We start from the raw sequence: 22,191 nt of genomic DNA, 5'->3' as shown, positions 1-22,191 counted from the left end.
CTCAGCCGAGCGAAGGGCAGAGGGGCGGCTTCGCCCTCATCCCCGCTGACGGCGGGGCCTCGCTTTGCTCCGCGGCCCCGGCCGGCCGTAAAGCGCGGCGGCGAGCGCGCTGCCGTAAAAGGCCGCGAAAGGCGGCACGTGCCCCGCGCCGCACACGCGCGGCGCGCGGCGCGCCGCCTGGCCCCGGCCCCCGCCAGGCTCTGGGGGCGGCGGATGGCGCCGGCGGCGGCAGGCCGCTGGCTCCCGCGGGCAGGGCCGCAGCGGGCCTAGGGGCTGCGGCTGCGTTCTCCTCCGCAACATGCTGGCCGCCGCTTGGCTGGACAGGGCTTTATGGGGGCTCCTCCGCGGCGCGGGGCAGAGGCGGCCCGCCGCCGGTGCGCGGCCGCTGCTCAGCCGAGTCGGGCCGGCCGGGAGGGGCGGCGGCGGAACGGGCGGCCGCCGCCACGGGAACGACGCCGTTTTCTGCCCGGGGGCTGCGGCGGGGCCCCCCCTGCGGCAGCAGCAGCACCGCCGGCTGCTGCGGCCGTCGGCCGCCGCCTGGCGCCTCCTCAGCGGCGGGGCCAGGGCGAGGAGCGGCGGGGCCGAGCCGCCGGAGTCCCCCCGGGAGCGGCGTGTGGCGGGGGCCTATGCCGAGCTGGTAGGTGACCCGGGGTCGGGTGAGGGGGTGATCGGTGAGCGGAGCTGCCTGCCGCGCTCCTCCCTCCTTCGGTGTTCCCGGCGAGGAGCGCGGCGCTCGGTGCCCCCTCGGGCAGCCGGAGGAACGCCGCCTGTGCAAACAGGTGTCACGCCCGAGCTTGGCGCCCGGCGAGGACTTTGGGACTGTGGGTGGCGGCGTGCCTGCCTCTGGAAGGCTGAGTTAATGTTTAGCGAGGGGCCGTGCGCCTGTGGCTTGTGCAGGCGGCGCCTTTGCTGCCCCGGGGGCCCAGAGGGCAGCTGAAAGCGGTCACAGGGACTTGAGGTCGTGCCGGTTGGAACAGACCTCCAGCTTTGGTAGAGTTGAAGAATGGTTGGACTCCATCTAAGAGACACTTGCTAGCCAGAACAGTTCTGAGGCTCTGTCATCAGTGAAAGCAGTGCTGAGCTGCCCTGACACGAAGGACAGGTTGGCACCGTGGGTTCAAAGTGCTCTGGCCGTGGGGGGGACCTTGGCTTGGTCCTGCTGTCTGCTGCCCCCTCCCCATGCCTGTGCTCCAGGGCTGGGAGGAATGGTTTGCAAGGTTACAATTCTAAACACCTTTGAATTCCAAGGGGAGCACAGAAGGGTTTGGGTTGGAAAAGCTCTTTCAGCTCACCCAGTCCAACCAGTCTCTGACTCTGCTAAGGCTGGGGCTGAGCCATGGCCCTCAGCACCACAGCTCTGCCTCTCTCAAACATCTCCAGGGATGGACATTCAACCACCTTCCTGGGCAGCCTCTGCCAGGCTTTGAGAGCCCTTTCAGGCAAGAAGTTTCTTGCAATGCCCAACCTAAACCTCCCCTGGTGCAGCTTGAGGCCATTTCTTCTCTTCCTGTCACTTGTTCCTAGGGAGAAGAGACCAACCCCCTCCTCACTCCAGCCTCCTCTCAGGGAGCTGTAGTGGCCCCTGAGGTCTCCCCTCAGCCTCCTTTTCCCCAGGCTAACCACCCCCAGCTCCTCAGCTGCTCCTCCCCAGCCCTGTTCCCCAGATAGTCTATGTTTGCCTTGATCCATTCTGTTATCTGCCATGTGGAGGGGCTGGAGCCAGGGCAGAGGAGGGCAAGGAAGCTGGGAAGGGCCTGCAGGAGAAATCTGAGGAGGAGCAACTGCAGGAGCTGGGGATGGTTAGTGGGAAACAGAGGAGGCTGAGGGCAGACCTCATGGCTCTCTCCAGCTGCCTGAAAGGAGGCTGTGGAGAGGTTGGTGCTGGTCTCTGCTCCCAGGTAATTAGGGACAGAACAAGAGGGAAGAGCCTCAGGCTGCAGCAGGGCAGGGGCAGGCTGGAGAGCAGGAAGAATTTTTCCCCATCAAGAGTGGTCAGGCACTGGGCTGAGCTGCACAGGGAGGTGGTGGAGTCCCCAAGCCTGGAGGTGTTTAAAGGTGGTTTGGCTGTGGTGCTTGGGGCTGTGGTTTAGGGCTGAGCCTTGCAGAGCAGGGTCAGGGGTTGGGCTTGGTGCTCCTGAGGCTCTCTTCCAACCTGCATGTTTGTGTTCTGTGTTTGCCTTTGCTCTCACAGCCTGAAGTTGTTGCTTTCTTGCTTTCCAGTATGAAAACCCCTGGACCATCCCCAACATCCTGTCAATGGCAAGAATGGGTCTGGCTCCAGTTTTGGGCTACTTGATTGTTGAAGAGAACTTCAACATTGCCCTGGGGGTCTTCGTCCTGGCCGGCGTGACGGACTTGGTAGGTCGGCATCGGGCTGGGGGTGGCCTGGCTTGCAGGGCTGCCAGCCCTGTGCATTGCACTTCAGGCTCCAGTGCAGGGTGGCAAGAAGTGCAAGAGCATAGCTTTTTAGATCTGCTGGGGGCCTGCATCCTTTGCTTGCACATAACCTGGGGCTGTTCAGTCTGGAGGAGGAGACTGAGAGGGGATCTGATCAATGTCTTATCAATAGCTGAGGGCTGGGGGTCAGGAGGGAGGGACAGGGGCAGGCTCTGCTGAGTTGGACCCTGGGATAGGACAAGGGGCAGTGGATGGAAACTGCAGCACAGGAGGCTCCACCTCAACATGAGGTGAAGGTCCCAGAGCCCTGGAGCAGGCTGCCCAGAGAGGTTGTGGAGTCTCCTTCTCTGGAGCCTTCCCAGCCCTGTCTGGCTGTGTTCCTGTGTGACCTGTGCTGGATTCTATGGTCCTGCTCTGGCAGGGGGCTTGGACTCAATGACCTTTGGAAGTCCCTTCCAACCCCTGACATTCTGTGAGCCTCTGAACAAGCCCCTCCAGGGCCTGCTCCTGACCATGGCACTTGGTGTTTCTTGGGTGTTGGCTTGGCAGCTGCTTTTGGTAGCCCAGGCTCAGGAGGGGAACAGGAGGAGGGATGGGAAAGCATCCAGGGAGCAAACCAAGAGCATCCCAGGCCATGGGTGTGCAGCTGAGGCTGAGGGGAGACCTTACTGCTCTCTACAGCTCCCTGAGAGGAGGCTGGAGCCAGGTGGGGGTTGGACTCTGCTCCCTAGGAACAAGTGACAGGAGGAGAGGAAATGGCCTCAGGTTGATCTGCAGTGGTCCCTTCCAACCCCTAACATCCTTTGAGCCTGTGAAGCGAAGGGCACTGAGTGCTGGTGGATAAAAAGGGATTCCCTGGCCGGTGCCAGGTGGGCATTGTGCTCCTACAAGCAGCTGCAGATGCACCTGCTCCCCACCCATCCTGAGAATCCTGTCATTTATTGTTTTCCTCCCCTTAGAAAAAGGAAAAAAGATTAAAAAGGAAAGAAAGGAGGCAAAAAAAAAAACCTTTCCAAGCTCCTGAGGCCCTGAAAATGTTCAGAGCCTTGCAGAAGCTGGCATGCAGTGGGGAGAAACAAAACCCTCACCCTGCTGCCAGCTAGCAGAGCTCATCTGTCAGCAGAGTTAAACCAGCTGTGTGCTGTCATTCCTGCCTTAGCTCTCTACCAGCAGCACCATGTAGAAGCTATTTTTAGGCCTGGGCTTACTCATTCTTTTTCCCCCCTCCCCAGCTGGATGGATTTATTGCACGGAACTGGGCTAACCAGAAGTCAGCTCTGGGAAGTGCTCTTGATCCCCTGGCTGATAAAATCCTCATCAGCGTGCTCTACGTAAGCCTGACCTGTGCAAACCTGATCCCAGGTGAGAACACTGCCCCTGCCTCTGCTGCCTGAGGGCCAGAGACTCCTCTGAGCTGGGGCAGTGCTGCTTGGGCCTTCTGGAAGGAGAGCTCTGGTGGGTTGCTTTCAGCTCTTGCTTTGGCAGCTTACTACTCTTCAGCACTTCAGCACAGCCCCCCCAGCAGTCTTCTTTAATGCAGCAATAGTAGCTGTGAAAAAGAAAGTTCTCCCTAGACTGGCTCAGCTCAAGGGCTGCCAGCTTGAGGGCTGGGCTCAAGGGCTTCCCCCCCTCCAGGGCTCGGCTCAAGGGCTTCCCCCGCTCAAGGCTCCTCAGTCATGAGAGATGGGGAACTACTGGAGAGAGGCTAAAAGAGAGCTGTGAGGATGATTTCAGAAGGGACCTCCAAAGGCCATCCAGTCCAAGCCCCCTGCAGTCAGCAGGGACATCCTCCACTAGAGCAGCTTGCCCAGAGCCCTGTCCAGCCTCACCTTGAATGTCTCCAGGGATGGGGCCCCAGTGAAGGGACTGGAGCACCTCTGCTCTGAAGGAAGGCTGAGAGCCCTGGGGCTGTTTATTCTGGAGAGGAGAAGGCTGAGAGGGATCTGATCAATGTCTATCAATAGCTGAGGGCTGGGGGTCAGGATGAAGGTTCCAGGCTCTGTTTGGTGGTGCCCAGGGACAGGACAAGGCACAGCAGGTCCCAGCTGGAACCCAGGAGGTTCCACCTCAGCAGGAGGAGAAACTTCTTTGGTGTGAGGCTGCTGGAGGCCTGGAGCAGGCTGCCCAGGGAGCTTGTGGAGTCTCCTTCTCTGGAGCCTTTCCAAGCCCACCTGGCTGTGCTCCTGTGTGCCCTGCCCTGGGTGCCCCTGCTCTGGCAGGGGGCTTGGGCTGGGTGATCTCTGGAGGGTCCCTTCCACCCCAACCATTCTGTGACTCCATGACTTCAGCTCCAGCCCGTCCAGAAGCCACATCCAAGCTCTTCCCTCCCACATCCAAGCTGCCCTGCAGGACTGGAGGGAGGTTTCTTGCTTCCTGCTGTGTGTGTGCAGTCTCTGCAGGGTGGATGTGCTGTCTGACAGCTCCTTCTTGGCCTGGTTTTGCAGTGCCCCTGACCTCCATGATCCTGCTGAGGGACGCAGCTCTCATTGCTGCGGTGTTCTACGTGCGGTACAAAACTCTTTCTCCCCCGGTGAGTGCGGAGCGGGGACAGCGCTCTGGGAGCCTGCCAGTGCTGGCTGGGGGTCAGGGCTGTGGTGGGCTTGGAGGAGTGCTCAGGAAAGGGAAGCCTTGAACACAGTTGTGCCCAAGGGGTTTTAACCTTGAGGCTTGATGGGGTGCAGAGAGCCTACAGGGGAGAGCTGTGCTGCTTGCTCTGCCGGGCGGAGTCGCAGGCAGCACACGGAACAGGTTTCAGAGAGGGGAGTCAGAGCTGCTTGGAGCTTGGGAGGGGGGAAGCAGAGGTGAGGAGGAGGGCCAGAGTTGGGGGGAGGGGGGACAAAGGTGGAGAGGGGGGAAGGAGAGCTGGGGAAGGGGAAAGCAGAGGTGGGGAGTGGGGTCAGATCTGTGGAGTGAGTGCTGTGCAGCAAATCCCGTGAGGATGGCAGCAGGGTGATTCTTCAGTGCCACAGCTCAGTTTACTGTCTCCTGCAAAGATGTGGATTTCAGCATTCTACAGCTGCTTTTCTTCCCCTTCTCTATTTCCTCCCAACAGAGAACACTCAGTAGATATTTTAACCCCTGTTATGCTACTGCCCAGTTAAAGCCAACATTCATTAGCAAGGTAAGAGCAGGAAGCAGTGCCAGAAGGGGGCTCCACAGCTCTTGGGTGCTGTCTGCTTTGGGGGGAGGCTTCATTTTGGTGACATTTCCTGGTTTGCTTTTGCCAGATGAACACAGCAGTGCAGCTCATGTTGGTGGCAGCTTCTTTAGCAGCTCCTGTCTTCAATTATGTGGACAGCATCTACCTGCAGACCCTATGGTAACTTCTCTCCTCACCTCTGGGACCTGTGTTGTATGAAAGAGAGATTAATATAACTGGGGGGGAATGGAAAGAGACCCAGCTGGGCCTCCCTGCTGGAGCAACTCCAGCTGGGCCTGAGTTTGTGCCCTTTTGTTCTTGGCTCACTCAGAAGCCAGAGATTTATTGCTGCTTAATTTACTAGAGAAGCAAACCTTGGGCAATGGAGAGAGTTGACATCCAGGAGGCAAAGCTTGGAACAGGAGCAGAGCCAGGGAAGGGGAGGTAATGCTGGGGAGGGGAAGCAAATCCCAGCACCAGAGGTGGTGCACACAGGCAAACTGTAACATTCAGAGTGATGGAAGAAGCATCAGAGTGGGAGGAAGGGATCCATGCAGAGGCACCTTGATAGGCTGCAGAGCTGGGACCATGACAACTTCATGAGGTTCCCAAAGGCAAGGTCCTGCAGCTGGGTCAGGGCAATCCCAAGCACTGATACAGGCTGGGCAGGGACTGGCTTGAGAGCAGCCCTGAAGAAAAGGCCTTGGGGTGCTGGGGGATGAGAAGCTCAAGAGGAGCCAGCAGGGAGCACTTGCAGCCCAGAGAGCCAAGCAGAGCCTGGGCTGCAGCAAGAGAAGTGTGGCCAGCAGGGCCAGGGAGGGGATTCTGCCCCTCTGCTCCACTCTGCTGAGACCACAGCTGGAGCACTGTGTCCAGCTCTGGAGCCTCTCTTCCAGGAAGGATCTGGAGGTGCTGGAAGGTGTCCAGAGAAGGGCCAGGAGGGTGAGCAGAGGGCTGGAGCTGCTCTGCCATGGAGACAGACTGAGACCTGGGGTTGTTCAGTCTGGGAGGGGGAAGGCTCCCAGGAGACCTTCTTGTGGCCTTCCAGTACCTGAAGGGAGCTAGAGCTAGAGGAAGTCTGGGGAGGGACTTTTGAGGGTGGAAAATCCATTGTAGCTGTCTGCTGGGAGAAACCAGCCCAGCCTAAAGCTTTCAAGCAGTTCAGAACCTTGATCTTAGCCCTCAGTGAGGTTGGAAAGCCAAGTGCAGAATTGCATCTGTAAGAGATGCTTCCCTGGCTACTTGGCTGGGACTCTGAGAGTCACCATGCTGGGAGGAATGGAGGCATGCTGGCTGGGAGGAGGCATGCTGGCTGCAACTTAAGCAGGGTCCTCTCCAAAGCCTCTCAGCAGTGGCCTGGGCAAGGCTGGCAGTGTGTCCAAGGAGGGCAGGAGTGCTGGAGGGGGCAGGCCTGCAGCAGTGACTCCCAGTTAGTGCGGCACAGACCCCAGGGGGTCTGCAGTCCACTGGAGCTGTCTCCTGAAGAACAAGGCTGGTGCTTTAAAAAGGAAACGTTCTGATTCTGCTCTTTTTAGACCCAAAGGACTCACAGGGACTGTGGGTTGTGATTTCTTCCCCCCCCCTCAAGGTGCATCACAGCCTTCACCACGGTGAGCTCTGCTTACAGCTACTACCGCTACGGGCAGAAGACAGTTCAGGTGATCAACAACAAGTGAAGTGCTCCTGAGAAGGATCCCTTTGGAAAGAAGGTTGGGATTGGATCAAGGAACTTTGGCTGGGGTTGGGGACTGGTGGTTTGGTGTATTTTTTTTTCCTCCCTTCACTTCCTTCCTCCTTTCCTGCTTTGAACCACGGCACTGCAATGAAGCGAGGGTGGAGGTGTGTGTACATATATACAGAGAGATCTGGGGGGTGGGGTAGGGGGGTGTTTGTCCCACTGCATTTTTAATTTGTTCCAAATGAGATTGTTTACAAACCCCAAATAAATGATATTCTTAGATGCAGGTTTTTTGCTGGGTGCTGCCAGGTGCATGCTGAATCACCAAGGGGCCAGGCTGTGTTTGGGTGGTGCCCGGTGACAGGAGAAGGCACAACGAAGGGGCTTGAACATCTCTGCTCTGAAGGGAGGCTGAGAGCCCTGGGGAGAGGAGGAGAAGGTTGAGAGGGGATCTGATCAATGTCTATCAATAGCTGAGGGCTGGGGGTCAGGGTGATGGTTCCAGGCTCTGGTGCTTCCCGGTGACAGGACAAGGCACAACAGGTCCCAGCTGGAACTCAGGAGATTCCACCTCAACAGGAGGAGAAAGTTCTTTGGTGTGAGGCTGCTGGAGGCCTGCTGGATGCCCTTCCAACCCAGCCCAGGGTTTGGGGGTGCTGGTGGTGCAGTTTTTGAGGGTGTGTGGGTTTTGTGTGGCTGCGTGGGTGATTTTGATTGCAGTTACCTTTGAAACCGCCTGAGGCGGGTGGGAGGATGGAAGAAGCCTGGCTAGGGAAGGTTCCACCTCGGTGCCACCTCCCTCGGGAGCTCAGTGCAGCTGCTCCGTGGGAGATGCCTGAGGATTTGTGTTACACCAAGGGCCCGGGCGCTAGAACCACTGCTTTCGCCATGGGTGCTGTTAGCTTGCTAAGAGCGCAGCGCCTCTCGCCCTCGTCGGAAAGCGCGGTCCACGCGTGGGGCTCGGGTCCCGCCCGGCGGGCGGGCGCGATGCGGTGCGAGCTGTCCCTGCGCGGCCGCCGTACTCGCAGGTGCCGCTGGGGCGGGCTCGGGGGTGGTTCCGCCCCCCCCAGCATGGCGGCGGCTCCGCCCTCCTCAAGATGGCGGCGCCGGAGCAGGCGCCGCCGCCGCCCGAGGGCTCGAAGCCGCTGAGCGCTCTTCTTAACGGCATCGCCCAGGCCGCCTACTACGGCAATGCGGACATCACGGAGGAGCTGCTGCACGGGCAGCTCTACCCCGAGGCGGCGCCGGAGGAGTTCCGCGCCCTGCGCGCCAAGATGAGCGGGCTTCTGCAGGTAGCGGTCGGGACCGGCGTCTGCGGGGCGGGGGAAGCGGCTTCGCTCGGGGGCGTCCAGCCGCGGGGACGCTGCTTCATCTTTGGCCTCTGGCACACGGGGACGAGCGGCTTCCTCCTCGAGGGAGTGACTCCGAGGATGTAGCCCTGCCGGGGGCCGTCCCTTAGCGCGGGGCTGAGTTGTGCCTCTGCTCCTTGGTGGCAAGGGACAGGAGCAGAGGCAGTGGTTCCAAGCTGCCCCAGGGCAGGCTCAGGCTGGAGCTCAGGGACTGTTTCTGCACTGGAGGGGTTCTCAGACGTTGGAATGGTCTGTGGCAGTGAGCAGCCTCCTTTGTGTGCTGCAGCAGCACTGCAGGGCCTCAGGCACTCCCAGCTCCCGCAGCACTCTCGCTCCCTAGCTGCTGGGGGGCAGCAATCTGCAGTGGTGCCCTTGCAGCTTTGGGCTTTTAGCCGCAGGGCTTTTGAATGAAGGTTGTGAGGTCCCCAGCTTGAGACTGGCATCTGCTGGAGAGAGGCCAAGAGAGGCCAAGAGTTTGATGAGTGGTCTGGAACACCTCTGCTGTCAAGAGAGACTCAGAGCCCAGGGGCTGCTTAGTCTGGAGAGGAGAAGGCTGAGAGGGATCTGATCAATGTCTATCAATAGCTGAGGGCTGGGGGTCAGGATGAAGGTTCCAGGCTCTGTTTGGTGGTGCCCAGGGACAGGACAAGGCACAGCAGGTCCCAGCTGGAACCCAGGAGGTTCCACCTCAACAGGAGGAGAAACTTCTTTGGTGTGAGGCTGCTGGAGGCCTGGAGCAGGCTGCCCAGGGAGGTTGTGGAGTCTTCTTCTCTGGAGCCTTTCCAGCCCCACCTGGCTGTGCTCCTGTGTGCCCTGCCCTGGGTGCCCCTGCTCTGGCAGGGGGGTTGGACTGGATGATCTCTGGAGGGTCCCTTCCAACCCTTGGCCTTGTTTGTTTCTGTGCAAGCTGTCAGGTCACTTCCATTCCCCAGCTGTCTTTGCACCCTGCCTTTACCACCTGAGATCCCCCAGGAGGTGACCTTTGGCTGGAGCCTCGAAGAGAGCTTCAGTGCAAGCTTTTCCCTTCTCCTCCTCCTCCACAGTCCATTGCTTCAGCAGACATGGATCTGAACCAGCTGGAGGCTTTCCTCACTGCCCAGACCAAGAAGCAAGGTGGCATCACAGCAGAGCAGGCTGCAGCCCTTGCCAAGTTCTGGAAGCACCACCGAGCCAAGATCCACGAGAGCCTGGTGAGCCGCAGCCGCCGCGGCAGCGTCCTGAGGAGCCTCAGCTGGAGGGTGGATCTGAAGGCACAGGCCAGGCACCTGGAGCAGCTCCACACCCCTGTGGCCATCGTGGAGATGGAGCTGGGCAAGGATGGGCAGGTAAGGGCTCTCTTGTAGAGCAGCCACAGCTGCTCAAGCTGTGTCTGTGCTGGGACGGCTTCCCGCACCCATGGAACGGTCTGGGGTGGAAGGGACCTCCAGAGGGCTTCTTGTCCAACCCCCTGCCTCTGAGTCACACAATGTTGATGGCTGGAAGGGACCTCCAGAGGGCTTCTGGTCCAACCCCCTCCCTCCAAGTCATAGAATCAATGATAATGGCTGGAAGGGACCTCCAGGCCAGCCCCTGCTGCCAGAGCAGGGTCACCTATCTCAGGTCACACTGGAATTCATCCAGGCAGCTCTTGAATATGTTCAGAGAGGGAGACTCCACAACCCCCCTGGGCAGCCTGTTCCAGGGCTCTCTCACCCTCCTGTTTCCATGGAGCTTCTTATGCCTCACCTTCCACACACTGCCCCTTGTGCTGCCACTGGGCATCAAGTCAGTCTCTCTTCACCAGCAGGCCTTGCACTGGTGGTCCATCATTGCACACAGCTTCACAGATTGCACTGGGTTGGAAGGGAGCCTCCAAGGGCATCTTGTCCAACCCTCCTGCAGCCTGCAGGCACAGATTGCTGCCTGACCTGGCATGGAGAGACAATGAGAGCCTTGCTTTGGCACCACAGCTCAGCCCTCAGGTAGCTCTGCACTGATGTCACAGCCTGGGCTGTGTTCTTTTCCTTACAGCTTCACAGATGGCACTGGGTTGGGAGGGAGCCTCCAAGGGCACCTTGTGCAACCCCCTGCAGGCAGCAGGGACACCTCCAGCTAGAGCAGGCTGCACAGGGACACAGCCAGGCTGAGCCTCACCTTGAATGCCTCCAGTGGCAGAGAATTTCCTCCTGGCTGTGGCAGGAGTTGTTGTTGCACACTGGGTGCAACCCAGGCAGGTGAAACCATGGTGGGCTGAGGCTTTGGCTGCATGGTGGCAGGGGGGGCAGCACACTGAGGGTGACATCAGGGTGGGGGCTGCACCCTGAGGTTGATCAGAGGGGGCAGCACACTGGGGGTGACATCAGGGTGGGGGCTGCACCCTGAGGTTGATCAGAGGGGGCAGCACACTGGGGTCTGCTCTGAAGGGCAAGTCTGGGACCTGTGTGCTGCTGCCTTGCTGCCACTTGGCAGAGCAGAGGCTGTCAGTCAGAGATGTGATTTGGGCACTGGTGAACACCTCCTGGAGTGGTAGAAGGAGGCTGGCTGCTGCCTCAGGAGTAAATAATTCAGCACAGACTGTTTTCATTTGGACACTTGATGAGAGGGATGTCTGCAGCTGCATTGATGTGCAATGAATTGCCATGAATATTTCATCTCCTTCAGCAGAGGCAGAGCAAGGCTCTGAGGGAAACCTCTCCAGAAGTGAAGGGAATCATTCTGACTCTTCTCTGCCTCTGCACTGGGTGCAGCAGGAGGCCAAGCAGTTTGCTGGAGGGTCTGCTCCCCCTGCTTCCATAACTAACCTTGCTGTGTGCTTGCCACATCTGGATTGTAAGGGGTCAGCTGTGGCTGGAGGGCTGCTCTCAGAGAGCTGTGGGCAAGGGCTCAGGGTCCACATGGAGCCCAGTGACAAGTGGTGGCCCTCAGGGGTTGGTACTGGGACCAGTGCTGGTGAACATCTTTGTCAGTGCCATGGGAAGTGGCATTGAGGCTCCCTCAGGGAGTCTGCAGGTGGCACCAAGCTGTGTGGTGCTGCTGACAGGCTGGAGGGAAGGGATCCTGCCAGAGGGACCTGGGCAGGCTGCAGAGCTGGGCCCAAGCCAACCTCATGAGGCTCAACCAGGCCAAGGGCAAGGTCCTGCAGCTGGCTCAGGGCAATCCCCAGCACAAAGCCAGGCTGGGTGAGGAGGGGCAGGAGAGCAGCCTGCAGGAGAAGGCCTTGGGGGTGTCAGTTGGTGACAAAGTGCCCAGGAGCCAGCAGTGGTCACTGGCAGCCCAGCAGGCAGCTGTGTGCTGAGCTGCAGCCAGAGCAGGGAGAGCAGCAGCACAGGGAGGGGATTCTGCCCTCTGCTCTGCTCAGACCACCCCTGCAGCACTGCCTCCAGCTCTGGGGCCCCCAGCACAAGAAAAGATGCTCAGAGGGCTGCAGAACCTCTGGGACAGGCTGGGAGAGTTGGGGCTGTTCAGCCTCGGGTAGAGAAGGCTCCAGGGAGACCTCAGAGCAGCCTTCCAGTACCTGAAGGGCCTCCAGGAGAGCTGGGGAGGGAGTTTTGACAAGGACTGGCAGGGGCAGGATGAGAGGGAATGGACTGGAGCTTGAGGAGGGCAGACTGAGACTGGGGATGAGGAAGGAATTCTTGGCAGTGAGGATGAGGAGACTCTGGCACAGGCTGCCCAGGGAGGCTGTGGCTGCCTCTTCCCTGCAGGTGTTCAGGGCCAGGCTGGATGAGGCCCTGAGCAGCCTGGGCTGGTTGAGAGGTGTCCCTGCCCATGGCAGGGGGTTTGGAACTGGATGACTTCTGAGGTGCCTTCCAGCCCAGCCCATTCCATGAATCCCTCCTGCCACTTGCAGCCCTTCTGGCGTGGGAGCTGTGCAGAGCCCCCTGGGCCAAGCCCTGCTCCGGGAGATGAGCAAAAAGCCATCCTGGATGCCTGGATCAAAAGAAGGGCAGCCTGGCCTGCCAAGGGGAAGCAAACCCAACCACCAGGCTGGGTTTTTTTCCCCTCTCTTTCCCAGCCCTAATCCCTTTTAATCTGTGTAGTTACCAGCAGCATTGCTTGGCTGAGAAGCAGGCAGGGGCTGGGCGTGCGGCAGCCAAAGCCATCGGCTCGGCCACGGCAGCCTTAATGCTTCCTTGTGATTCAAAAGCATCAAATCCACTAAGTTGGTAGGGGGGGAAAAAGGCAAAAAAAAAAGATCACCTTTGTGGCCAGGCTGAATGTAATCACTTGAGCATTTTGTTCACCTTGGACATCTCTGAGCTGGAAGGGAACAGTTACATAAGGCAGAAGCAGCTGCAAAGCAGAGAGGGCAGCAGGGCGCTGGGCGCCCAGCAGGCTGCAGCACAGCTCTGGCTCCACCTGATCCTCTGCCTGGCACTCTGCAGCTCTCTGCTGTGACACTTCCACTCCCCTGCAAGCAAAGTGAGGTTTGGGGAAGGGGAGGAGGACTGATTTGTCTTGTGTTGTGGCTGTTGGGATTTGGGAGTGCCATGTAATTGGGAGGTGAGAGCATCAAACCAAGATGATGCTTGGGGTACCTGGCACTCCCCTGAATGGGGGCTTGGCCACTCGATGTGATGAGCCTGCAGGGTGCCCAGGTGGCCAAGGAGGCCTAGGGCAGCACTGGTATGGGCAGCAGGAGCAGGGCAGGGATTGTCCTCCTGCACTCAGCACTGGGGAGGCCACACCTGCAGTGCTGGCTGCAGTTCTGGGCCCTCAGTGCAAGAAGGACATTGAGGGGCTGGGGAGGGTCTGGAGAAGGGCAAGGAAGCTGGGGAAGGGTCTGGAGAAGAGGGCTGGGGAGGAGCAGCTGAGGGAGCTGGGGAAAGGGAGGCTCAGGGGAGACTTCACTGCTCTCTCCAGCTCCTTTAGGGAAGGTGGGAGTAAGGAGAGGGTTGGGCTCTGCTCCCTAGCATCAGGTGATAGAACTTTGCACTGCAGTTTGGGGCTGCTGGCTGCTGTTTGGTGAAGAGGTGAGGACTCAGAGAGAACATTCCCTGGTGTTAAGGCCCCCCCAGGGTAAGTACAGAGGAGTTAGTGACTTGCCACTGCTCACCTGCTGTAAAACCAACCAGATGCAGTCAAGGTGTGAAAGTGAGAGCCAGGCTGGAAGACACCCTGAGGATAAGCTGCTCCAGCCTCTCTAGGCAGTCAAAATGAGATGTCCCAGCACCCTGTCAAGCTGAGTCTTCAAACTGTCCACTGCTTCCCTGGGGAGATGATGTGAGCTTTCACCCATTCCCCTCCAGCAGTGTGTGACCTTTTGTTAGAGGGCAGGAGAGCTCTGCAGAGCTCTGCCAGGCTGGACAGAAGGGCAGAGGCCAACAGGATGGCCTTCAAAAAGTCTGAGTGCCAGGGGCTGCACTTTGTTCACAGCTCCAGGGAGGAGGCAGCCACAGCCTATTCCAGGGTCTCACCACCCTCACTGTCAAGAACTTCTCCCTCAGCTCCAGCCTGACCCTGCTCTGCCTCAGCTTCAAACCATTCCCCCCTGGCCTCTCTCCAGACCCCCTCAGCAAAAGTCCCTCTGCAGCCTCCCTGCAGGATCCCTTCAGCTATTGCAAGGCAGCTCTGAGGTGCCCCTGGAGCCTTCTCCTCTCCAGGCTGCACAGCCCCAGCTCCCTCAGCCTGTGCTCACAGCAGAGCTGCTCCAGCCCTTGGCTCATCTCTGTGGCCTCACTCCAGCAGCTCTGTGTCCTTCTGCTGCTGGGGACAGCAGAGCTGGAGGCAGGATTGGAGGTGAGGGCTGAGCAGAGCAGAGTCTGGGGGCAGAATCCCCTCTCTTGCCCTGCTGCCCACACTCCTCTGGCTGCTGCAAGTGGCCTCTTGGAGTCTTAGCTCCAGCACTGGTGGCCATCTGCATTCTTCAGAGGGCTTGAGTGCAGGCAGTGACAGGTGGTTTGTTCTTGGAAAACCATGGAAGCTGTTCTGAGCAGCAGTGCCCACTGCAGAGGCTGGCAAAGGACCACACTGGGACTGGCCTGGCATGGCCAAGCACACTGAGAAGCCTTGGCTTGCCAGCTGGCCAGCACTGCCACTCTTGACACTGTGCCACCCCTTGCTGAAAAGCACTGTGGAGAGCCTTCTAGGTTTGTCCTCCTCCCTCCTGAGAGCCCCAAATGGCAGCATTTGGGGCTGGGAATAAGAAGAGTTTCTTAAGTTGGTGTAATGAGGAAGGGATGCTGCAGGGGGAGGTGGCAGGACATAAACAATTGTACAGCAGGCACAGGACTGGGATGAAAGGCTTCTAGCACCACACCTTCTGCTGCCAGAACTGTGCCCAGTTCTGGGGCCTCCACCAGGAGAAGGACAGAAGACTGCTGGAGAGGGTCCAAAGGAGGCCACAGAGATGCTCAGAGGGCTGGAGAACCTCCCCTATGGGGACAGGCTGGAGAAGAGTGGGCTCCAGGGAGACCTCAGAGCAGCCTTCCAGTAGCTGAAGGGGCTCCAGGAGAGCTGGGGAGGGACTCTGGACAAGGGCTGGGAGGGACAGGATGAGGAACAATGGCTTTGAGCTGGGAGAGGAGAGACTGAGACTGGAGATGAGGAAGAAATTCTGGGCAGTGAGGGTGAGGAGACACTGGCCCAGGCTGCCCAGGGAGGTGCTGGAGCCCCCATCCCTGGAGGGGTTTCAAAGCTGTGCGGATGTGGTGCTGAGGGAGGTGGTGCAGGGGCAGAGGCTGAGCAGCAGTGCTGAGGTTGTGAGCTCTGGGGGAGGGCTTGGACTTGGTGGTGTCAGAGGTCTGTGGTTCCATGTAAATCTGCAAGCTGTGGCTTTGCAGCCTCCTTGGGCTGCCACTCCCATGGCTCATCCCAGATGAAAATGGCAACCAGACAAAGATGCCTGCCTGCCTTCCTGCCTGCCTTCCTGCCTGCCTTCCTGCCTGCCTTCCTGCCTGCCTTCCTGCCTGCCTGCCTGCCTTCCTGCCTGCCTGCCTTCCTGCCTGCCTGCCTTCCTGCCTGCCTGCCTGCCTGCCTGCCTGCCTGCCTTCCTGCCTGCCTGCCTGCCTTCCTGCCTGCCTGCCTGCCTTCCTGCCTGCCTTCCTGCCTTCCTGCCTTCCTGCCTTCCTGCCTTCCTGCCTGCCTGCCTGCCTTCCTGCCTTCCTGCCTGCCTGCCTGCCTGCCTTCCTGCCTGCCTTCCTGCCTTCCTGCCTGCCTGCCTGCCTGCCTGCCTGCCTGCCTGCCTTCCTGCCTGCCTGCCTTCCTGCCTGCCTTCCTGCCTTCCTGCCTTCCTGCCTTCCTGCCTTCCTGCCTTCCTGCCTTCCTGCCTGCCTGCCTTCCTGCCTGCCTGCCTGCCTTCCTGCCTGCCTGCCTTCCTGCCTGCCTGCCTGCCTTCCTGCCTGCCTTCCTGCCTGCCTTCCTGCCTGCCTGCCTGCCTGCCTTCCTGCCTTCCTGCCTGCCTGCCTTCCTGCCTGCCTGCCTGCCTTCCTGCCTGCCTTCCTGCCTGCCTTCCTGCCTGCCTGCCTGCCTGCCTGCCTTCCTGCCTGCCTGCCTTCCTGCCTGCCTGCCTTCCTGCCTGCCTGCCTGCCTGCCTGCCTTCCTTCCTGCCTTCCTGCCTGCCTTCCTGCCTGCCTTCCTGCCTTCCTGCCTGCCTGCCTTCCTGCCTGCCTTCCTGCCTGCCTTCCTGCCTTCCTGCCTGCCTTCCTGCCTGCCTGCCTGCCTTCCTGCCTGCCTTCCTGCCTGCCTTCCTGCCTGCCTTCCTGCCTGCCTGCCTGCCTGCCTGCCTGCCTTCCTGCCTGCCTGCCTTCCTGCCTGCCTGCCTTCCTGCCTGCCTGCCTGCCTGCCTGCCTTCCTTCCTGCCTTCCTGCCTGCCTTCCTGCCTGCCTTCCTGCCTGCCTTCCTGCCTGCCTTCCTGCCTTCCTGCCTGCCTTCCTGCCTGCCTGCCTGCCATCCATCCCACTCCATGCAGAGCATGCCTCTAGTGGAGAGATTTCACTGCTAGCTGCTGGAATTTGCTGGTGGCCAAAGCAGCCTCCCTGCAGGATCCCTTCAGCTATTGCAAGGCAGCTCTGAGGTCCCCCTGGAGCCTTCTCCTGCAGGCTGAACCCCTCCCTGTGCTCACAGCAGAGCTGCTCCAGCCCTTGGATGCTTCCCAGCACTGAGCTCTTCAGACAGCTGGTTCCATTTCTGTTGACTCTGTCTCAGAAGTGCTGCTGTGCTTTCAGAGCTGTTAGGAAGATCCATCCCACTGAACCTGTAACTATGCCACAGGGCTTGAGCAAATCACTTTGCTAATGGCTTTTTGTTGTGGTCTTTGCTTGGTTTTGGGGGTTGCTCTTGAAGCTGTCAGCCTGGAAGGCAACATCTTCAGGGAGCCTGGTGCTGAGGAGAGCCTGAAATGAATCCCCTGGCAGCAGGCCTGCCTGCTTTGGCCTGCAGTTAATGAGGCATGGGGGATGATGAGTGCAGGGCACCATGCTCAGGAGCAGCCACCCCTTCCAGGAACTCACATTTCCTGCTGCCAGCAAATCACTCTGAGTGAGCTGCAGCTCGCTGGAGACCGACTGCCTGGGTGGCTGTGGGGCCCCTGGGGCTCCCCCAGGCAGCATCACCCCCGGGATGGGCAGGGAGAGGGCTGGAGCCTGAGCACACCCAATGCACCTGCAGCCTCCTGCTGCCTGCAGGTGGCTGGGCTGAGTCAGGAGAGCCAGCACCATGCCTGCCAGGGCCTGGGGGTTGTGAGAGCTGCTGCTCTCAGGAGGTGACAAGGAGCTGCTGATCCTGGCTGGGTGTGGAAAGGAAAAGAAGGATCATGCTGAAAATTCTCCTTGGAGAGAGAGGGAATGGAGTGGAGTGGAATGGAATAGACTAGAATGGAATGGAATAGAATAGGAGCAGGTTGGAAAAGACCTTTGAGATCACTGAATCCAACCTGTCACCCAGCACCACCTCATCAACTAACCCATGGCACCAAGCACCCCATCCAGTCTCTTCCTAAACACCTCCAGGGATGGGGACTCCACCACCTCCCTGGGCAGCACATCCCATGGCCAATCTCTCTTTCTGGGAAGAACTTTCTCCTCACCTCCAGCCTAAACCTCCCCCTGGCACAGCTTGAGCCTGTGTCCTCTTGTTCTGCTGCTGGTTGCCTGGGAGAAGAGACCAACCCCCACCTGGCTACAACCTCCCTTCAGGTAGTTGTAGAGAGCAGTAAGGTCTCCCCTGAGCCTCCTCTTCTGCAGGCTAAGCAACCCCAGCTCCCTCTACCAGAAGATTTAGTCCCCAAAACAATTCCTCTCCCAAACCTCTCCAAACCTCTCCTCTCCCTCTCCCAAACCTCTCCCAACCTCTCCCTCTCCCAAACCTCTCCAGACCTCTCCTCTCCCTCTCCTCTCCCTGTCCTCTCCAAACCTCTCCCTCTCCCCTCCCCTCCTCTCTCTTCCTGGCTCTGGGAGATACTGACTTGCTTCTGCTTGACCTTGGCTGCCCTGTTTTGGCTGAGTCTAACTCCTCTGCTCCTTTTCTCTTGTCCCTTTGGTTACAGGGGGGGCCACAGGGGAATCAGAGAGAGGGAGAAGCTCGTGGCTGCCCCCTGCTCCTGTGCTGCTCACCCATTGTGAGCCCCTGTGCCTGCTGCAAATCCTGGGTGGCAGTCCGCTGCAGACTGTGGTTCTGCTTCCAGCTGAGCTGCTCGGCCAATCTGATGTTGGGGGGGGTGGAATTTTGAACCCACCACACTTCCCTCTTGCTCTCCCAGTCAGGGCTTTTCCCCTCTGGGCAGGGAGCTGTCAGCAGAGCTCTGCCTTTGGCACCTCGGCGCCTTGGCGGCAGGCCCAGGCCTCGGCTCCTCCTGCCTTGGCTGCCTCGGGCTTGGCTCTGGCTCTCTGTTTGTTTTCTCTCCCACGCTGGCTCTGCCTCATTCACTGCCAGAATGTAACCAGGGCCTGTTGAGAGGGTGCTGCTAAGTCATTTGTTCTTCCTCATTCAGTTTTCCTCCTGCTTTGTGCAGCCTGCATTCTGCAGGGAGTGGTGGAGAGGAAGTTGTTCGTTTCCTGGTGGGCTTGGGGGGTGGCAGTGGTGTTCTTCACACAGTCTCACAGTATAACCAAGGTTGGAAGAGACCCCAAGGATCATCAAGCCCAACCTGTCACCACAGACCTCACAACTAGACCATGGCACCAAGTGCCACATCCAATCTCCCCTTGAACCCCTCCAGGGATGGGGACTCCACCACCTCCCTGGGCAGCACATCCCAATGCCGAACGACTCGCTCGGGGAAGAACTTTCTCCTCACCTCGAGTCTAAACCTCCCCTGGCACAGCTTGAGACTGTGTCCTCTTGTTCTGGTGCTGCTTGCCTGGGAGAAGAGACCAACCCCCACCTGGCTACAACCACCTTTCAGGTAGTTGTAGAGGGCAATGAGGTCACCCCTGAGCCTCCTCTTCTCCAGGCTAACCAACCCCAGCTCCCTCAGCCTCTCCTCACAGGGCTGTGCTCAAGGCCTTGTTGCCCTTCTCTGGACACCTTCAAGTCTCTCAATGTCCTTCTTAAACTGAGGGGCCCAGAACTGGACACAGGACACAAGGTGTGGCCTAACCAATGCTGAGCACAGGGCACAATGACCTCCCTGCTCCTGCTGGCCACACTGTTCCTGCTGCAGGCCAGGATGCCACTGGCCCTCTTGGCCCCCTGGGCACACTGCTGGCTCATGTTTAGGTGGGTGTCAATCATCACCCCCAGGTCCCTCTCTGTTTGGGGGGTTGTTGTTGGGGTGGTGGTGTTCTTTGGGGGTTGTGGTGGTGTTTGGGGTTGTTGGGTTGTGGTGGTGGTGGTGTTCTTTGTCCCCAGCAGGGACACCTCCAGCTAGAGCAGGCTGCACAGGGACACAGCCAGGCTGAGCTGCAATGGCTCCAGGCATGGGGCCTCAAGCCCAGCCCTGGGCAGCCTGTGCCAGTGTCTCCCCACTCTCCTTGGGCACAACTTCCTCCTGAGGGCCAACCTCAAGCTGCCCTGCTCCACTTTCAAACCCTTGCCCCTGGGCCTAGCACTCCAAGCCCTTCTGAACAGTCCCTGCCCAGCCTGCCTGCAGCTCCCCTGCAGATCCTGAACTGCAGCTCTGAGCTCTCCCTAGTGGAGTGGATCTGCAGCAGGTTACCTAAGGTTGCCTGGCAACTGTCATGCTGCTGTTTGGTGTGTTTGGATCGTTTTGCAGGGCAGTGTTTGTGTTCTTTTAGTACCCTGCTCAGCAATGGGATTGAGAAGAGATTTGGCAGATTATGCATGCAAAAAGTCCTGGCCTGGACTCCCCCTGTGCACTCCAGGGCAGGGACCAGCTCCCTGCAGCAGCACTGGGGAGGCCACACCTGCAGGGCTGGGCTCTGCTCTGGGGCCCTCACTCCCACAAGGACATTGAGGGGCTGGGGAGGGTCCAGGGAAGGGCAAGGAAGCTGGGGAAGGGTCTGGAGAAGAGGGCTGGGGAGGAGCAGCTGAGGGAGCTGGGGGTGGTTAGTGTGGAGGAGGCTGAGGGGAGACCTCCTTGCTCTCTGCAGCTCCCTGAGAGGAGGCTGGAGCCAGGTGGGGTTTGGGCTCTGCTCCCAGTATTAGGTGACAGAAAGAGAGTAAATGGCTTGAATTTGTCCCAGAGGAGGTTTAGATTGGACATTACAAGAAACTTCTTGCCTGAAAGGGTTCTGAAAGCCTGGCAGAGGCTGCCCAGGGAGGTGGTTGAGTGCCCACCCCTGGAGGTGCTTGAGAGAGGCAGAGCTGTGGTGCTGAGGGCCATGGCTCAGCCCCAGCCTTGGCAGAGTTGGGGACTGGTTGGGCTGGAGGATCTCACAGAGCTTGTCCAACCCAAACCATTCTGTGGTTCTGTGATCAGTTTGTAGCCTGCACACAAGTCTTCCTCTTTAGACCCTGACTTTTGTTGGTCTTGAAAATGCATTGCTAGAGCTGGAGATCAGCAGCTGCACCACAGGGGCCTTTGGTTTGCCTCTGTCTGTAGCAGACAGCTTTGCTCTTTCCTTTCCCCACAGGCTGCAGGCACTGCTGCTGCCCACCTCCCTGGGCAGCCTGTGCCAGTGTCTCACCACCCTCATGGGCAAGGATCATAGACTCATCAGGGTTGGAAGGGGCCTCAAGGCTCAGCCAGTCCCAACCCCCCTGCCATGGGCAGGGACACCTCACACTACAGCAGGTTGCTCATAGCCACAGCCAGCCTGGCCTGAAAAACCTCCAGGCAGGAGGCTTCCACCACCTCCCTGGGCAACCTGTGCCAGGCTCTCACCACCCTCAAGGGCAAGAACTTCTTCCTGACAGCCAATCTGAATCTCCCCACTTCTAGTTCTGCTCCATTCCCCCCAGCCCTATCACTCCCTGGCACCCTCACAAGTCCCTCCCCAGCTTTCTTGGAGCCCCCTGCAGATAGTGGAGCAAGAGAAAGTCTCCTTCCTTACCATCACCAGCAGGTGTCTGAGTGTGAAAGCAAAGCTCTCTTCCCTCCCCCACTCCAAGCTGTGAGGTTCCTTCCCCTGCAGTAAGGAGCACCCAGAGCATCCTTCCTTGGTGCACTTTGCCTCCTCTGGGTTTTTTTTTTTCCCCTTGTTTCAATTATTTTTCCTCCCAGGGGACTCAGAATCTAAAAGGGAGCTTGAAACCCCTCCAGCTTGCTGGCTGCTGTCCCTGTCCCGCTGCAGTCAAGGCACCATGGTGATCTGAGGCACTGTCACCGTGCCTGCACGCTCTCCTCAGGCTGTTTGGAGGAGGTTGGGTGGGGGTTTGGTGCTTCCCATGGCTCTGGTTCCAAGGTGCTGTGAAGCACCAGGCCCAGCCAGCGCTGTTTGCCTTGCCAGGAGCTGGCTGGCAGTGGTTTGCTGAGGGCTCAGCAGGGCTGTGCTCTGGGTGTGCCTCAGGAGAGCAGCTTCTGGGCAGCACACAGTCACAGAGTGGCTCAGGATGGAAGGGATCTCAGAGGTCATCCACTTCAAACCCCCTGCCATGGGCAGGGACACCTCTCAGCCAGCCCAGGCTGCTCAAGGCCTCATCCAGCCTGGCCCTGAACACCTCCAGGCAGGAGGCAGCCACAGCCTCCCTGTGCCAGAGTCTCACCACCCTCACACTGAAGAGCTTCTCCCCCAGCTCCAGTCTGACCCTGCTCTGCCTCAGCTTCAAACCCTTCCCCCTTGGCCTGTCTCCAGACACCCTCAGCAAAAGTCCCTCTGCAGCCTCCCTGCAGGATCCCTTCAGCTATTGCAAGGCAGCTCTGAGGTGCCCCTGGAGCCTTCTCCTCTCCAGGCTGCACAGCCCCAGCTCCCTCAGCCTGTGCTCACAGCAGAGCTGCTCCAGCCCTTGGCTCATCTCTGTGGCCTCCTCTGGCCTCACTCCAGCAGCTCTGTGTCCTCCTCCTGCTGGGGACAGCAGAACTGGAGGCAGGATTGGAGGTGAGGTCTGAGCAGAGCTTCTCTCCCCAGTTTCCAGGTTCCTTTCCCTCCCCAGTGGGAGGCTCAGGGGTAATTCTGTGAGCTAGATTATAGGCTGGGATCAGGATGAATCCCCCAGCAATCCAGGCTCAGCTGGAGTTTATGCAACAGGTTTTTCAGCCTTGCACAATCTGTTCTCACCCTGAATGTGTGATGTGAGGCTGCTGCCATCACCACAGTTTAGAGAGCAGAGCTGGATGATGATCAGGAGCAGAGCAGGGAAGGCATTAGGGA

General features: G+C 59.3%; 2 protein-coding genes across 3 annotated transcripts in view; both read left to right on the top strand.

The window, feature by feature from the left end:
- Positions 1-139: 139 nt before the first annotated feature.
- On the top strand, positions 140-7,402 carry CRLS1 (cardiolipin synthase 1). Its single transcript, XM_054177236.1, has 7 exons — positions 140-637; positions 2,221-2,358; positions 3,630-3,759; positions 4,842-4,927; positions 5,450-5,518; positions 5,625-5,716; positions 7,125-7,402. Exons 1-7 carry the CDS (start codon positions 299-301, stop codon positions 7,210-7,212), a joined length of 942 nt encoding a protein of 313 aa, XP_054033211.1. The 5' UTR covers positions 140-298; the 3' UTR covers positions 7,213-7,402.
- Positions 7,403-8,281: 879 nt separating this feature from the next.
- The window catches only part of COMMD1 (copper metabolism domain containing 1), a 56,414-nt gene continuing 42,504 nt past the window's right edge, over positions 8,282-22,191 (top strand). For both annotated transcript variants that reach the window (XM_054177274.1, XM_054177272.1), the window contains exons 1-2: positions 8,282-8,506; positions 9,607-9,888. In XM_054177274.1, coding sequence (XP_054033249.1) covers positions 8,312-8,506; positions 9,607-9,888 — 477 coding nt within the window. In that variant the 5' untranslated portion in view covers positions 8,282-8,311. The remainder of the gene's footprint in view (positions 8,507-9,606; positions 9,889-22,191) is intronic.

This window comes from Dryobates pubescens, chromosome 39, assembly GCF_014839835.1.
Source record: "Dryobates pubescens isolate bDryPub1 chromosome 39, bDryPub1.pri, whole genome shotgun sequence".
Lineage (NCBI taxonomy): Eukaryota > Metazoa > Chordata > Aves > Piciformes > Picidae > Dryobates > Dryobates pubescens.
This window is presented reverse-complemented; position numbering and strand designations above follow the sequence as displayed.

What these genes read in the sequence shown, in the direction of transcription:
- CRLS1 (XM_054177236.1), top strand. Translation starts at nt 299, where the DNA reads ATGCTGGCCGCCGCTTGGCTGGACAGGGCTTTATGGGGGCTCCTCCGC. An exon ending in CTGTGCAAACCTGATCCCAG is followed by an intron (nt 3,760 to 4,841) that starts GTGAGAACACTG and finishes CTGGTTTTGCAG; the next exon opens with TGCCCCTGACCTCCATGATC. An exon ending in AGCCAACATTCATTAGCAAG is followed by an intron (nt 5,519 to 5,624) that starts GTAAGAGCAGGA and finishes TGCTTTTGCCAG; the next exon opens with ATGAACACAGCAGTGCAGCT.